The sequence below is a fragment of the Balaenoptera acutorostrata genome, chromosome 10, assembly GCF_949987535.1.
Source record: "Balaenoptera acutorostrata chromosome 10, mBalAcu1.1, whole genome shotgun sequence".
Taxonomy (NCBI): Eukaryota; Metazoa; Chordata; class Mammalia; order Artiodactyla; family Balaenopteridae; genus Balaenoptera; species Balaenoptera acutorostrata.
Window position 1 is genome coordinate 86580443 of NC_080073.1, and position 14506 is coordinate 86594948.

The window sequence follows — 14506 nt, forward strand, 5'->3', positions numbered from 1 at the left end:
TGGAACCCAATCATACAGCTTTAATTTATACTCATCATGAATTGAGCAAACTCAAAGAACTAGACAAATTTACAATGAAAGAAGAGACTTTCACACACTTCTTTCAATAGCTTATACCAAAAAAGAGGTAGGCAAAAAGTAAGGATATGGATAATTAAACAACAACATCAACAATGAACAGAGTTGACCTAATTGACATATGTAGAACACTGCACTCAATAAGGAGAGAATTCACATTCAGTTGCCCATGGGACATTTTTTCTGAAATTAACAATATGCTGGATCATAAAGCAAGCTGCAATTCATTTAAATGACTAAAACCATTCAGAATACATTCTTTAATCACTGTGAAATTAAGGTTGCTATCAAAAGCAAAAGATAGGTAACTCCCATTGCTTTGAAACTAATGTTTAGGTCAAAGAAGAAATTGCATTTGAAATTAGAAAATATTTTAAATTACAATGAAATATGACATATCAAAGCATGTGGGATGCATTTAAAATCATGCCCAGAGAAATGTATAGCTTTAAACATATATACTGAAAGACAATTAAGTCTTAATATCAATAATCATGTTTGTATCTCAGGTATTATAGGTAGGGAAAAAAAGCAGCAAATTAAACCCAAAGAAAGTAGAAGGAAAGAAATTATGAAGAGTAGGACAAAAAAATGATATATAAAGCCAACCATATCAAAAGTTGCTTCTTTGAAAATTAATAAAATTAGTGAAATAAAGATTGATCAAGAAAAAGGGAAAAATTGTCAATATAAGTGATGAAAAAGGGTGCATTGTAATAACTCTTAGCACATAATAAAGAAAATAACAGAATATTATAAACAAGTTCATACCAATAAATCTGACAATTTAGATGAAATTGAGAAGTTCCACAACACATAGACAGAGTCATAAAATAAAATTGTAAGTATCTTTTATGGTGGAAGGTGATTATGAAGGCAAAAGTAACAAGGGCTCCCAAAGGCATAAGGGGCCCTATTACCACTGAAAACCCAGGGGTTCTATTGCTAAAATGAAAAAGGAAACAATGAATACTGGAGACAAGTGATGGTTTCTGCCCCAATCTGCACCTGTGGCTGCTCATAACCATAAATGTTCTTCTTCACACATTAAAAGACACTTTCCAGCTCCCGCCAAAAAGAGACAACTCAAATTTCCACCATGTGACTGCATACAGCTCCACAATCCAGGGACTCTAGGTCCAGATGCTTCTCTGACCCAGGACCCATAAACTAATAAACTATACACTCACTCCCGTATTCAACAGGTAAAGGCAGAGTAAGAATGGAATAGACCCAAGGAAATAAAATAAGAGACAGAACAAAACAAACAAAAAGCCCTCACTCTCATAAAAGGGAAGAATTGAAAACAGAGAACATTTAATGGTGAAATCTGTTGGGCAGGAAAGGCACAGACTCCCTGTCCTGGAGTGAACTAATTTCTTGATTAGACACGGATTCTGTTCTGCAAGAGGCACTTGCTTGTTCTTTATGGCTGATGGATTTGATCCCTACTTTATCTATTATTCTCTGTGGCTTCCCTGCTTTTTTTTTTTTTTTTTTTTTTTTTTTTTTTTGCTTCCCTGCTTTTGTAGCTCACTCTCTGCTGAAGTTGGTTTTGGCGCTCAGGAATAGCCAATCACAGTTGCTTGTAAACAAGTTTCTGGTTTCCTTGCCTGAATAATGGGAGCAATCATTGGGGCCAGTAGTTCTGGTACTGTGAGAATAAGTTAGGTGAACAGAGCCCTTCAATTTTGTATTAATCCCAAACCTGTTCCTATTACCAACACACATCACCTTTGGAATTTCTCAACTACTTTTATAGATTTCCTAACTCTGCTGGCTTTCACTCTAATATGGCCTCATTTTCTCAATATATTAATATTCTTTACTGCTAAAGCCAACCTTTCTGGCTCTGCAGTGCAACCAGAAAGTTACTTATATCCATATACTTTTTCAGACATTGTAATGGAATTTGAATAGTGGAAATGGGAAATTTAGGAAGTCAACAGTTATCTCTCTTAAGTCTCATTTCATTAGGTTTCTCCTGCAGCACTTGTATTACTTTACATCTGTGTATTATCATTCATTTTTGTATAGATATTATGGATTTCTTAAAGGATTTACAAATGTAATTGGACTAACAGGAGGACTGGTTGCTTCCACTGTGACTGGAGTGATCCTTAGTCAGGTAAAGAACACCCAGACACGGGTAGTTATTTTTCTCATATTAACTGTGCAGACAAAGAAAGTGTAATGCATACAAAAAGTTGCAGAGGAGACATCAGCAAGAGGTGAGTTATGAGTTTTTGTGTCATATTAAACTTGGCATTCCCTCCAAACTTACAGATAATACAAGTTCTTTCTTGCTATATGTCAATTAGTTGTGCTGGTAACTCTTTAATCATTGGTTATTGAAACAGAAGTGGACCTCTGTGATTTTTAACAATTAATGTGTGCCTTTATCAAAACAGGTAGTTGACTGGGTGAATGGTAATATAAGTAAGAAGGTATAGTTTTGTCAGGAAAGGAATGAAAAATCAGGAACAAATACAATTTTAAAATGACCAAAAGAAACAATTCTGTGAAGGCTGGCTTCTGTTTATATGGATGAGGTTACCTGAAATTCTCCTCTTAAAAATACTTAAAATGCCTTATCTTGTGCTGAAGGAAAATAACTGCTAGTCTAGAATTCTACAATCCATCAAAAAAATCCATCATAAAAAAAGAAGTTTAAATTCATCCATTTTCAAACAGAAACAGAGAATTCATCAAAAGTAGGCTAGCACTGAGAAAAAAAGCTAAAGTTAGTTTTTTAGGGAGAAATAAAATTATCCCAGATGGTAGATTGGAGATACAAAAAGGCAAAGAGGCAACAGAAATGATCAATACGTGGATGATTCTAAAGGAATATTGTATAAATTGATAGTATTATGTAAAGAAACCCCAGTTCTCAAAGCTGGTTACCTAGTGGAGGCAAAACCACTGTCGTCACCCAGGTGATAACTGGAAACATGTGCACGTTCCTCAACCATCACATTTACTCTGACTTTTCTTCTTAAGCCACAGATAATTTACCCGCTAACCATTAATACTAAGTTTCTTTATTATTTGTTAGATTAGTTCATCTTTGACCAGGATTTATTGATCTGTTATGATGATTCTGTTCTTTTTTTTTTCTCACACACACACACACACACACACACACACACTGTATTTTATTTTTACAAGAGATAAATAGACTGACACCAAGCATTGTACATGGATGACCACAACAAAAGCAACAATGATTGCAATTACCAAACATGAAACACACTCATACTATTTCATAATATTGACATTCAGTCCAGTAAGATGACTCTGTTCTGATACACCTGAACATGCCTTCTCCAACACACTATATACAAATGGCTGTACAATCTTTGCCAACACATTCTGATGAATTCTGTGGTCCCAGAATCTAATAATATATATTCAAAAAATTTTAAATGCCTTATCAAATTTTAACAATCATGTTAAATGCATGCCTGATCTTGAGGGAAAAAAAAAAAAGTAAGGGAAAATTTCAGAGATTGAACATGAAGGAAGAGCTTGATTCCAGAGAGGTAAATGACCATCAAAGCCACTGGCTGCCTTGGAGAAATTGCCCATCCTGGGTGTTATAATGGACACCCAGTTATAATGGACAAACAGAGCATAAGAGATAATATCCCAAAACCACTCATAAAAGAAGAGTCAGAATGAAAATGCTGATATATACCTGTAACCACTAAGGACTACAGCCTCACACCACTACTACAATGTAGCTCATATATAAACTTGGAGGAAAGTTTTGGAGGAAAATCTCCAAGCTGAGAGGTAGCAGTGTTCAGGCAAATACTCCAATTGCTCCTTGTCCCACAACTTTGGCCAAGGAGAGACAATTTGTACTCACCATGGCCAAATTTCCCATAGAGAGGAGCCCCCCCACCATCATGTGCTAGGACTTATGGTATCAGAAGGGCTAGGAACATCACTATAACCATGGAAGCTCCCTGATCAGAGAGGTAGCCTTACTGAAAAAGAACTCCAGGAGACCAGGGTGCGTTTTCTCCCCCTGAGCACGGAGCCCACTCAGCCTGTTCTTCCAATGAACTCGTTCAGACCTGCTGAGCTGACTTCCCCCAAAGTTGGCAGGAAACATGGCTCCAGAACCGTCCGAAGTTGTCTCTGCCCAGTGAGGAAACTTATCTATTTCAGCCTCAGCTACAAAGGGAGAGGAAAACTGAATAAAGACTCTTCTGAACGTTTGAAACAATAAACCAATCTTCACAATGGTTTGAGGCCCTAATTCAAATTCTATCGTGTCCAAATGCCATAAGCCAAGAATTGAATTTCTAGTAGTCCACAGATGCCTAGTAAAAGTAAATAAATTTTTTTTTCTGGAGAAACTCTAAATTCATACTCCAGAATTTCCTTATGCATAAAGTTTTTTTTTAAACATCTTTATTGGAGTATAATTGCTTTACAATGGTGTGTTAGTTTCTGCTTTATAACAAAGTGAATCAGTTATACATATACATATGTTCCCATATCTCTTCCCTCTTGCGTCTTCCTCCCTCCCACCCTCCCTATCCCACCCCTCTAGGTGGTCACAAAGCACCGAGCTGGTCTCCCTGTGCTATATGCATAAAGTTTTGATGAATATGGTTTCACAATCAATCAAAAATTATAAAATGCTTGAGGAAATAATGTGTTATGTGAGAGATGAATAAAAACCACCGAATCAGATCCTCAGAGATATTGGACATATATGTATATATTTAAAGAAGTAAAAGAGAGGATTGAAAATATAAATAAAATATAAATAAGAAAAAAGATATAAATATAAACTTAACAAACATAAGTTTAGGGCTTCCCTGGTGGGGCAGTGGTTGAGAATCTGCCTGCCAATGCAGGGGACACAGGTTCGAGCCCTGGTCTGGGAAGATCCCACCTGCCACGGAGCAACTAGGCCCGTGAACCACAACTACTGAGCCTGCGCGTCTGGAGCTTATGCTCCACAGCAAGAGAGGCCGCGATGGTGAGAGGCCCGCGCACCGCGATGAAGAGTGGCCCCCGCTCGCCGCAACTAGAGAAAGCCCTTGCACAGAAACGAAGACCCAACACAGACAAAATAAATAAATAAATAAATAGCGTTCCCTTTAAAAAAAAAAAAGAAAGAAACAAGTTTAGACAAAGAACTAAATCAAACCTCTGGCAATTAAAAATATAAAAATTAAAAATTCAGATTAAGTACAGCTAATAAGAGAATTAGTGAGGCTGCTGCCTCCATTAATGGGAGAGTAAGTAATTTGGACCAATTCTTTTAATTCAATTTAAAAGCCTGAAAAAATGTATAAGCCTACATGCACAACAATTTTACTCCTTCCATTAGCGAGTCAACAGACATCCAAAGTCCCACCTAGTTATGGCATCAAGTTCAAAGTGCAGAATGTAACACCCTTTACTGGGGGATAATGCATAATGGCCCTCTGTATCAGGAATTACGTGCTCCATCATGCTGTATACAATGGTAGCATAGCAATCCAATAGCTGCAATAAATACTTCCTTTCAGAAAAGGAGGATTGGAAAACAAACAGCAATCATTTGTCCTTAGTAATGCTGACACACTGCTAGGCAGACATTTTGAGAGTCACATCCTGATGAATGTTTGAATGGTCTTCAATCAGGCTCTGAAACAGACGAAGGTAGGGACTGGAGGGTCTTTGGAGTGGTCTCCCTTGATTAGTGTGTTTGGCATAGAGGAAGGTGAGTGAATCCAATGTTTGTGGAGCAGAGGGCAGGCTGGAAAGTAACTATTGCAGATACAATAATTTTTTTGGTTCTCTTCTTGGGCATTTCCCCACTTCCTTGAAGTTAGATATATTTATATAACTTATTTTGGCCAGTGACACATGAGAGAAAGTGATATGCATTCATTCTGAAGAGAAGCATTGAGAACTAAGAGGCCACTCTCTCGGACACAGCAACTGGCAACAATCAGAATGTCAACTGCAACTCCGTTGACCAGGATCCAGGAATGAAGAGATGTGGAGCATAACCTCTAGCCAACTTGCTATGGACATTTAGTTTAAACAAAAACCAAATCTCTGCCATTAAAAGCCACTAGGAATTGCGGGGTGGGGGTGGGGGACGGTGGGTATTGGTTACTGTAGTATAACCTACTCTATCTAGACTGGTCAGGAGGATCTATCCAGAATGAATCACATTAAGAAAAAAATTATAGAAAATACAGAATATGTGGACTCAGTGAGAAGGCCCAACATATACTTAACTGGAGTTCCAGAAAACAGAATAGGGCAGAAGTTAAATTTGAAGAGAAAATGATTGTTTTCTAGTTTTTCAGAAATATAGCAATTCACATCTTTAAGAAGTCCATTAATGACAAGTAGGATAAACAAAAGAAATCCACAGTTGCACACCTCATAGAGAATTTACAGAAAAGTAAAGACAAAAAGAAAGTCATACAATCAGTAAGAGAAATAAGAAAGTTGCCTTCAAATGAACAACAGTTAAACTAATCTCTGACTCTTCATCCACAAAAAAGGAAGCCCAGAAGACAGTAGAATGATATCTTCAGTATACTAAATGAAAATAACTGCCAACTTAAATTTGTAAACTCAGTGAAAATGTTTTTTTAAAGGAGATAACATATTTCAAGCAAACAAAAATCAAGGAAGTTCAATTCATTAATGGGCATTTAAAGAATGTTTTTAAGCATAAGAAAGTTGGAGGTACAAACAGGAATGAAGAACAGTAAAACTGGTGTGTGCAAATCCACTTATTTACTTATTTGTTTTATTGTACAAAATAATAAAAGTGTCTTGTGGAGTTTTTAAAAAACTACGTGTATAGAATGAATGAAGTAGAGTAGACAGTAACAATAGTAAATTAATCAGGAGAGGATAAATGGAATAAATTATTCCAAAGACTTCATTTTCTCTTGCCATAGGATAAAAGTATTAATAGAGTTTGGTGCACCAAGGATACATGTTGTAATTTCTAGGGTAATAATTTTTAAAATACAGAAAAATGTGTATAAATTTCAAAGTAACTGGAAAATGAAATAAAAAGCACTTTCTTTAATAAAATAGGGCAAGAAACAAGAGAAAAAGCAGTATAGACCAGGAGTTGTCAATGTAAAGCCAACAAACTAAGTAGGTAAATTAAGATACATCACTATTCAGAGACTACAGAATTATTCTCCAGCTTTCGTTTTTAAATTGCGTAAGTGTGTGTATATGTGTGTGTGTGTTAAAATAAAAACCACATAACATAAATTTACCCTCTTAACAAATTTTGAGTGTACATTACAATATTGTATAGTTAGTATTGTTAACTATATGCACATCGTTGTATAATAGATCTTTAGAACTTTGTCATCTTGCATGATTGAAGCTCTATACCCACTGAACAAGAACTCCCTGTTTCCCCTCCTCCTGGACCCTCTTATTTTTTAATACATAAAGATTAGTATTAAATTTTGGGGCTATGTGTATTAAAATTCCAAGACATAGAGTGTGGAGCTTTCAAACCAGGAGAGAGGGGAAAACATGGAATAAAAAAATTTTTTAAAAAGGAAGCAAAAGCCCCTCAATGTGAAAGAAGATAAGAAATGGTGTGGGGGTTGGGGGTAGGGCTATAGGTAGAAGATAGAACAAATTGAAAGCACAAAGACAGATGGTAGAAATAAATACAAATGTACCAAAGATCGCAATAAATATAGATGGACTAAACTCTGCAATTAAAGGACACATTTTGTAAGACTAAAAACAAAAGCCATTCATATGCTATTTATATATAAAATACATACTAAAATAAAGACATAGAAACATTGAAAGTTGTAAGGACAGCATAAACAATGAAGTAAACATTAACCAACAAAAGATGATATTATTATATTATCAGGAAAAAAGTTTTTCTTTAAGCAAAAATACTAGAGACAATGAGAATCAGCTACTTAGTAGTTTACAGTGTATATTTCCCCAGCAAAACTATCTTGTTCAAGTCTTAGCTCACCTACTTATAAGATATGTGTCCTGGAAACATTTCTTAATCGAAGTCTCAGTGTCTCCAGCTGTAAATGGCTAAGATGACATAGAAACCTCATGGGGTTAAGGTAATTACCAAATCAGATCATGTATGCAAGTATCAGATGTTTATGTGTTCAATGCATAACAGCTATAAGTATTTTTAGTCTCATATACTTTTAAATCAGGAAAAATAAAAGTGTGTTTGTGATCCTATTGTTTAGCATTCTGAAAATGTTAGCAAACACAATTGTCAAGAAAACTTAATTACGGATATATACAATGTAAGTGTAGAGGAAAAATATAACATGTACAGAGAATGCCAACTGTCTTCCTGGGGGAAAAAAAATTAAAGTTAGGTAGCATACTGTGGAAAAATCTAAGCACAGTATCAACCAATATTGCAAAATACCTATGGGTATTTTGAAAATTGTACAAAGTCCATATGAAGTCCAAATTGTACAAAGTCCAAAAAGTTGCTGCACACCTATTGAGCAACATCAGTGAAAATATTAGACGGGAGAGTCACATCAAGTTTCTAGGTTGGAAATGTATAATATCGCTTATATGTGGAATCTAGAAAAATGGCAGAGATGAACTTATTTGCAAAGGAGAAATAGATCTACAGATGTAGAAGACAAACTTATGGTTACCAAGGAGGGAAGGGGGTATGGGATGAATTGGGCTATTGGGATTAACATATATACACTACTATATATAAAATAGATAACTAATGAGAACCTACTGTATAGCACAGGGAACTCTACTCAATGCTCTGTGGTGACCTAAATGGGAAGGAAATCTAAAAAAGAGTGGATATATGATTCACTTCGCTGTACAGCAGAAACTAACACAACATTGTAAAGCAACTATGCTCCAATAAAAATTAATTTTTAAAAAGTTTCTAGGTTGGATTTCAATTCCAAATTGCAATAGATTCTATTAACTTAAAATTACCACAAGCTTTATTATTTATCATTAAATTTCTAAGCACATCTTGGTTTTTTCCTCCACTTTCTGTTTGCCTACTACCTGTCAAATTTGTCAAATTTGGCATGTTTGATTATAGAAATCACTATAATTAAATATATTTAATGTCTAGTTTGTCAGGAAACATTGTTTTATTATTTTCAGTGTCTACTCTTAATTATATTTTAAATGAAATTGATGATGATTTAATAATGGTCAAGTTCTGAAAAGAATACATTCTATATAATAGTTTCATTTCAAAACAGAAGGAATGGATTGATTTTTTTAAAAACATAGTGGCAAGCCCACCTGAAAAATACAATTACACTCTGTTCTCATATTTACCCCCAAGTTAATTCTAGGTGATTAAAAAATGTAAATGAAGAAAGGAAACAATAAAGATACTAAAGTAAAATAGGAGTTAATAATTATTTAAGCTTTAGGCAGGACATCCTTGAAAAGCATAGCACCAGAGACCAAAACCCAATCACAATGCATTTTACATTTAACTACATAAAATCTAACCTCAGCTGATGAAAAAGTAAAGGGTAAAGTGGTAAAGAAAATCTGAAACATAACTGAAACTTAATGTCATCTTTGAATATGGATTCCAAAAATAAATTACCTGTGCACAGAATCCACCAACATATTAAAATATATATGACACCATGATTAAGTAGGCCATTTTCTGTGAAAGTAAAAGTGACTCTATCTATTAATAAAATCTGTTAATGAAACTGATCATATTAATAGGCTGAAAGAGAAAATGTGTCAACAATTTTTATAAATAAGGAAAGCATATTTGACAAATCTTATTCAAAAGCGTTGCTATATATGTAATTAACCACCAATATATTCAAATTTATAGCAACAAGAAGTGAAAAACAACTCTAAAGAAATAAGGGATGCTTTTGTAAATTTTGTAAGACTAAACTCTGGATTACTAATCAGACAGTAACAGTTATGATATAGTCAAATATTTCCTGATATGCAAACATGTTTATGAGATATTTCTAAATGAAAAGCCATATGCATTCTTGGCTTTAGCACTATATACATACAATGTCCTTTTTATACATGAAAAATTATATATACATAGATCTAAATCAAAACATGGAAAGATAAATAATGATTATCTTTGTAGAGTGAAATGGCTTTTTTTGTTCCTCATGTTAGTGTTTTGCCTTGTTTTAGTGACCTGCGTTGAGCATATATTAATTTTAATATTACATTTTAAATGTTACAAAACACAATTTATAATTTTTTGCACTTTAATTCCTCAGGATCAAGACTCTCCCTGGCTTAAAATCTTCTTCATGATGGTAGCCAATAATGTGATAAGCCTAATCTTCTACCTTATATTTGCTAAGGCAGAAATTCAAGACTGGGCTAAAGAAACACAAAACACTTATCTCTGAAGGTAAGAAGTGATCCGATTAAGGGCAGATTTTGAAACTGGGGATGCAGGAAAGAGAGGAGCTAAAGATGGCCCCTGAGCAAACTGTGGTGTTGCTGACTAAGATGGGAAAAAATAAGGGGTGCAGGTTTGGGGGAGAAGAGGGGGCCATGTAAAGTCTGAAACTATTTGACATCCTGATGAGATGGCATGCAGCCCAGCGGATATACTGGTCTAGAATTCTTGAGAGATACTGGGGCTAGAGATATAAATTTGGGAGCCTGGGCCTCTCTAGCATCTAAAGGTGAGGAAGAGAGGGGAATGCTTGCAAGGGAAACTGGGAAGGGCCTTTGGTGAAGTAGGAAAGACAGTTGAGGAATGTGGTGTCTAAGAAAAAAAGTGAAAAAGGTGGGAATTTGTACCCGTGGCAAATGCTATCAAGGGATCAAATTATATAAGGTCTGTGAATTTATTAATGTGTTTGGCAAGAGGTACTTTAAAGGTGATCCTGACTAGAGTGGTTTTCAAATGAATGATGGAGACAAAGCATCCATTAAAGTTCAAAGGAGACTCTGATATTGTGCCTTTCTTCTCTAAACTCTGTCAGTGGTAAATAAATAAGTAGGAAAAATGTATTTTTGTAGAATTAGTTCAGCTAGTACACAAATAAGAATTGATAGATGTAGAAAATCCCCATTTTGCAAACCCCAGTGAATTAAGGGATCTAGGGTTGAGCATCAGTGGCTGATATCACAAAGAGAGACATAGAGACATTGTGTACATCCTGGTGAAAAAACGCACCACCACCAAGGTTTTGCTAAAAAGATCAAACTGAATGTGATCAAGCCTCAGGATACAGCTACTGTTTTGTAATAAATACAGAAAATAGAGAATATGTTGAACTAAATCCTAATGATATCATCAGTGAATCTAAACTGTCTTATAATTGTCTTTAACAAATGAATTATAAGGAAAAAGAAGAGTGATGGAGGGGGAGTCTCTAGATTCAAAGAGACTTAAAAGACGTACAAAATTTTTTAAAACTTGCAAAACTAAAGTCTACAGTGATACATATGTGGGTAATAAATCTACAAAGACGTGATACATATGTGGGTAATAAATCTACAAAGACATGCACAGAAGACATTACACTAAATGTCAGGATACTCATTACCTTTAGGGGGAGGGAGAGGTTGTGATTAGGAGAGACCACATGGAAAACTGCTGGGATCCTGGTGGTAGTCTGTTTTTCATACCCAAAGTTATTATTAAAAGATTGTTCATTGGGTGGAGACTTTAGGGTTCTCTATATCAAGTACCATGTCATCTTCAAATGATGACAGTTTTACCTCTTCCCTTCTGATTTGGATACCTTTTATTTATTTCTCTTGTCTGATTGCTATGGCTAAGGAAGTGGAGACAGCAAGAATAGACAGCCCTATAAAGGAGAGCTGAGAAACGGCATGGTACAGCAGGGAGTTTTTTATATGTTTGTTGTTTTAGAATTAGATGTAATAGTATATAAACTGATGGTATAATCCAATAGTGAGGTTTCACAACGTTGGAGAGAAAATGCACATGCAGAATTAAACTACTTGATTTACCAGGACTCATGCATACTATGAGACTCAGGTTGAAGCAGCAGCTGAGGCCCTGTCCATAGGGAACTTAGAGAGCATGGCACAGAGGATGGAGGTGTGCCTCGGTGGGCACTTGCAGTAGAGCTCTCCTTGAAGACTGTGAGCTTCTGCAAGGTACAGCCTAATGGCTTCACCCACTGAAAATCATCCCAGGTCTTCACCCAGGTCCCCTCTTCCTCTCCCTAAAAAACCACCATGAGAGAGAGAGAGAGAGAGGCAGGCTGGTGAAGGGGCTCTGACCACCATGCACATGTGTACATCCACAGGAAAAAAAAGGGGGAGCAATGCACCAGGCTGTAGAAGTCTGGAGAGTTCTGCCTTTCTTGGCCAGGAAGTGTTGCTGCTACTGATAACAGCAATTTTATAGGCAAAGAAAGTATTTGTGCTCAAGTAAACTTTGATTATACAAATCATGTACATATTAAAAAACAGTGTGTATGATTCCTCGTTAAAAAAAAAAAAGAAGTCCAGAGGTGATGAAATCCAAGCACAGTGCAGAGGCTGGCCTTGGATACAAACCCAGAGTTTACCTATAGTAGCTGAGAGAAAGTAGGGTTTATGGACACAGACTTGGTAGGTCAGCACATAGGTTGGCATTTTGTCTGTGCAATAAACAGTGAGGTTTTCACTTAAACTGTCCTCACTTCTTTTCATTCTTTTTTCTTTTTTTCTGTTCAGCGGCAGTGATTTCTCCTGCTCTGTCTTCCAGCTCACTGATCTGTTCCTCTGTATCATTTAGTCTACTATTGATTCCTTCTAGTATATTCTTCATTTCAGTTATTGTATTCTTCATCTCTGTTTGGTTGTTCTTTTATATTTTCTAACTCTTTGTTGAAAACTTCTAATTTCTCATTCTGTGCATCCATTCTTCTCCCGAGTTCTTTCATCACCTTTATGATCATTACTCTGAACTCTTTCTCAGGTAGATTGCCTATCTCCACTTCACTTAGTTCTTCTTCTGGGGTTTTATCTTGTTCCTTCATCTGGGACATGTTCTTCTGCCACCTCATTTTGTCTCAGTTGCTATTAGTATCTTTATGTATGTAGTTGGTTAGTTATATTTCTCAACCTTGGAGAAGTGGCCTTCTGTAGGAGAAGTCCTATGCATTCTTGCAGCATACTCCTCTCTTGTCACCCAAGGTATAAGCTTTAGGGATTCCCCCTAAAAGGGCTGTGTGTTGTGGTCCTTCTGTTGTGGCAGTCTGACTATGTGGGTGGTCTGTCTTGGTTGGCCCCTGGCCCAGTTGGTTGCCAGGCCTTGCCTTGTGTGGATGCTGTTGCCTAGTAGGGCCTGGTCACAGGTGGCTGACTGCAGAGCCCCTCACAGGGCCCCAGGGTTAGTGCTGGCTCACTGGTGGGTGGAGTAAGGGTCCAGAAGGCTCCAGTGCTGTTCCCCCCCACCATTGGTGGGTGAAGCCAGGTCCTAGTGTTAGTGCTGGACTACTGGCAGGCAGAGCCAGGTCCTGGAGTCTGGCTGCAGGGCCCAGGGATCCCAGAGCTGCTTCCAGATTGCTGGGGGAGGGGGTGGGGCTCCTGACACAGTTGCATATGAGGTCCTTCATGTCCCTGTGTTGTCCTGCTAGTGGGCAGGGCTGGGGCCCAGCTGGTCCCAGGGTAGGGTGTGGCCTGCTACGAGTGTGCTGTGTGGCGCTCAGGCTGTGGGACTGTGGTTTTCTTGTGTCTGGTGTCTGCCCCCTGGTGGGTGAGGCTGGTCTGGAAGCTAGTGCAGGCTTTCTGGAGGGCAGGGTCAGTGCCTGCCCACTGGTGGGAGGAGCTGGGTCTTGGTCTTCTGGTGGGCAGGGCTGTGTGTAGACACCATGTCTAGAGGCAGCTGTGGGCTCAGGAAGTTTTTAGGCAGCCTGTCTGCTGATGGATGGGGTTGTGTCCCCACCCAGTTAGTTGTTTGGTCTGAGGCATCCAGCATTCCAGACTGCTGGGTGGGGCCAGGTCTTGGTGCTAACAAGCCAGAGAGAGGATCCCACACAGTGGCACCCGCCAGCAACAGTGGCTCCCAAATATGTATGCCACCAGTGTCTGTGTCCCCAGGGTGAGCCGCAGCTGCCCCTCACCTCTCCAGGAGACTCTCCAAGACCAGCAGGTAAGTCTGGCCCGGGCTTGTATCAAATTACCGCTTGTGCCCTGGGTCCTGGTGCGTGTGAGGTTTTGTGTGCATCCCTTAAGAGTGAAGCCGTGAAGCCTCTATTTCCCGCAGTCCATTGGGACTCCTGAAATTAAGACCCACAGGCCTTCAAAGCCAAATGCTCTGGGGGCTTGTCTTCCTGGTGTAGGACCCCCAGGCTGGGGAGCCTGATGTGGGGCTCAGAACTCTCCTATGGGGAAACCTCTGTACTATAATTATTCTCCAGTTTGTGGGTTGCCCACCTGAGCATATAGGACTTGATTACATTGTGAG

The 14506-nt window shown here is 37.7% G+C and overlaps 1 protein-coding gene across 12 annotated transcripts in view; it reads left to right on the forward strand.

The window, feature by feature from the left end:
- The window catches only part of SLC17A1 (solute carrier family 17 member 1), a 69780-nt gene that overhangs the window by 40274 nt on the left and 15000 nt on the right, over positions 1 to 14506 (forward strand). For all 12 annotated transcript variants that reach the window (XR_009009535.1, XR_451349.2, XM_007186286.2 and 9 more), the window contains 2 exons: positions 2116 to 2206; positions 10341 to 10477. Coding sequence is in view for 10 of the 12 variants with exons in the window: in XM_007186286.2 (XP_007186348.2) it covers positions 2116 to 2206; positions 10341 to 10475 (226 nt within the window). In the remaining 2 variants the exon portion in view is untranslated. The remainder of the gene's footprint in view (positions 1 to 2115; positions 2207 to 10340; positions 10478 to 14506) is intronic.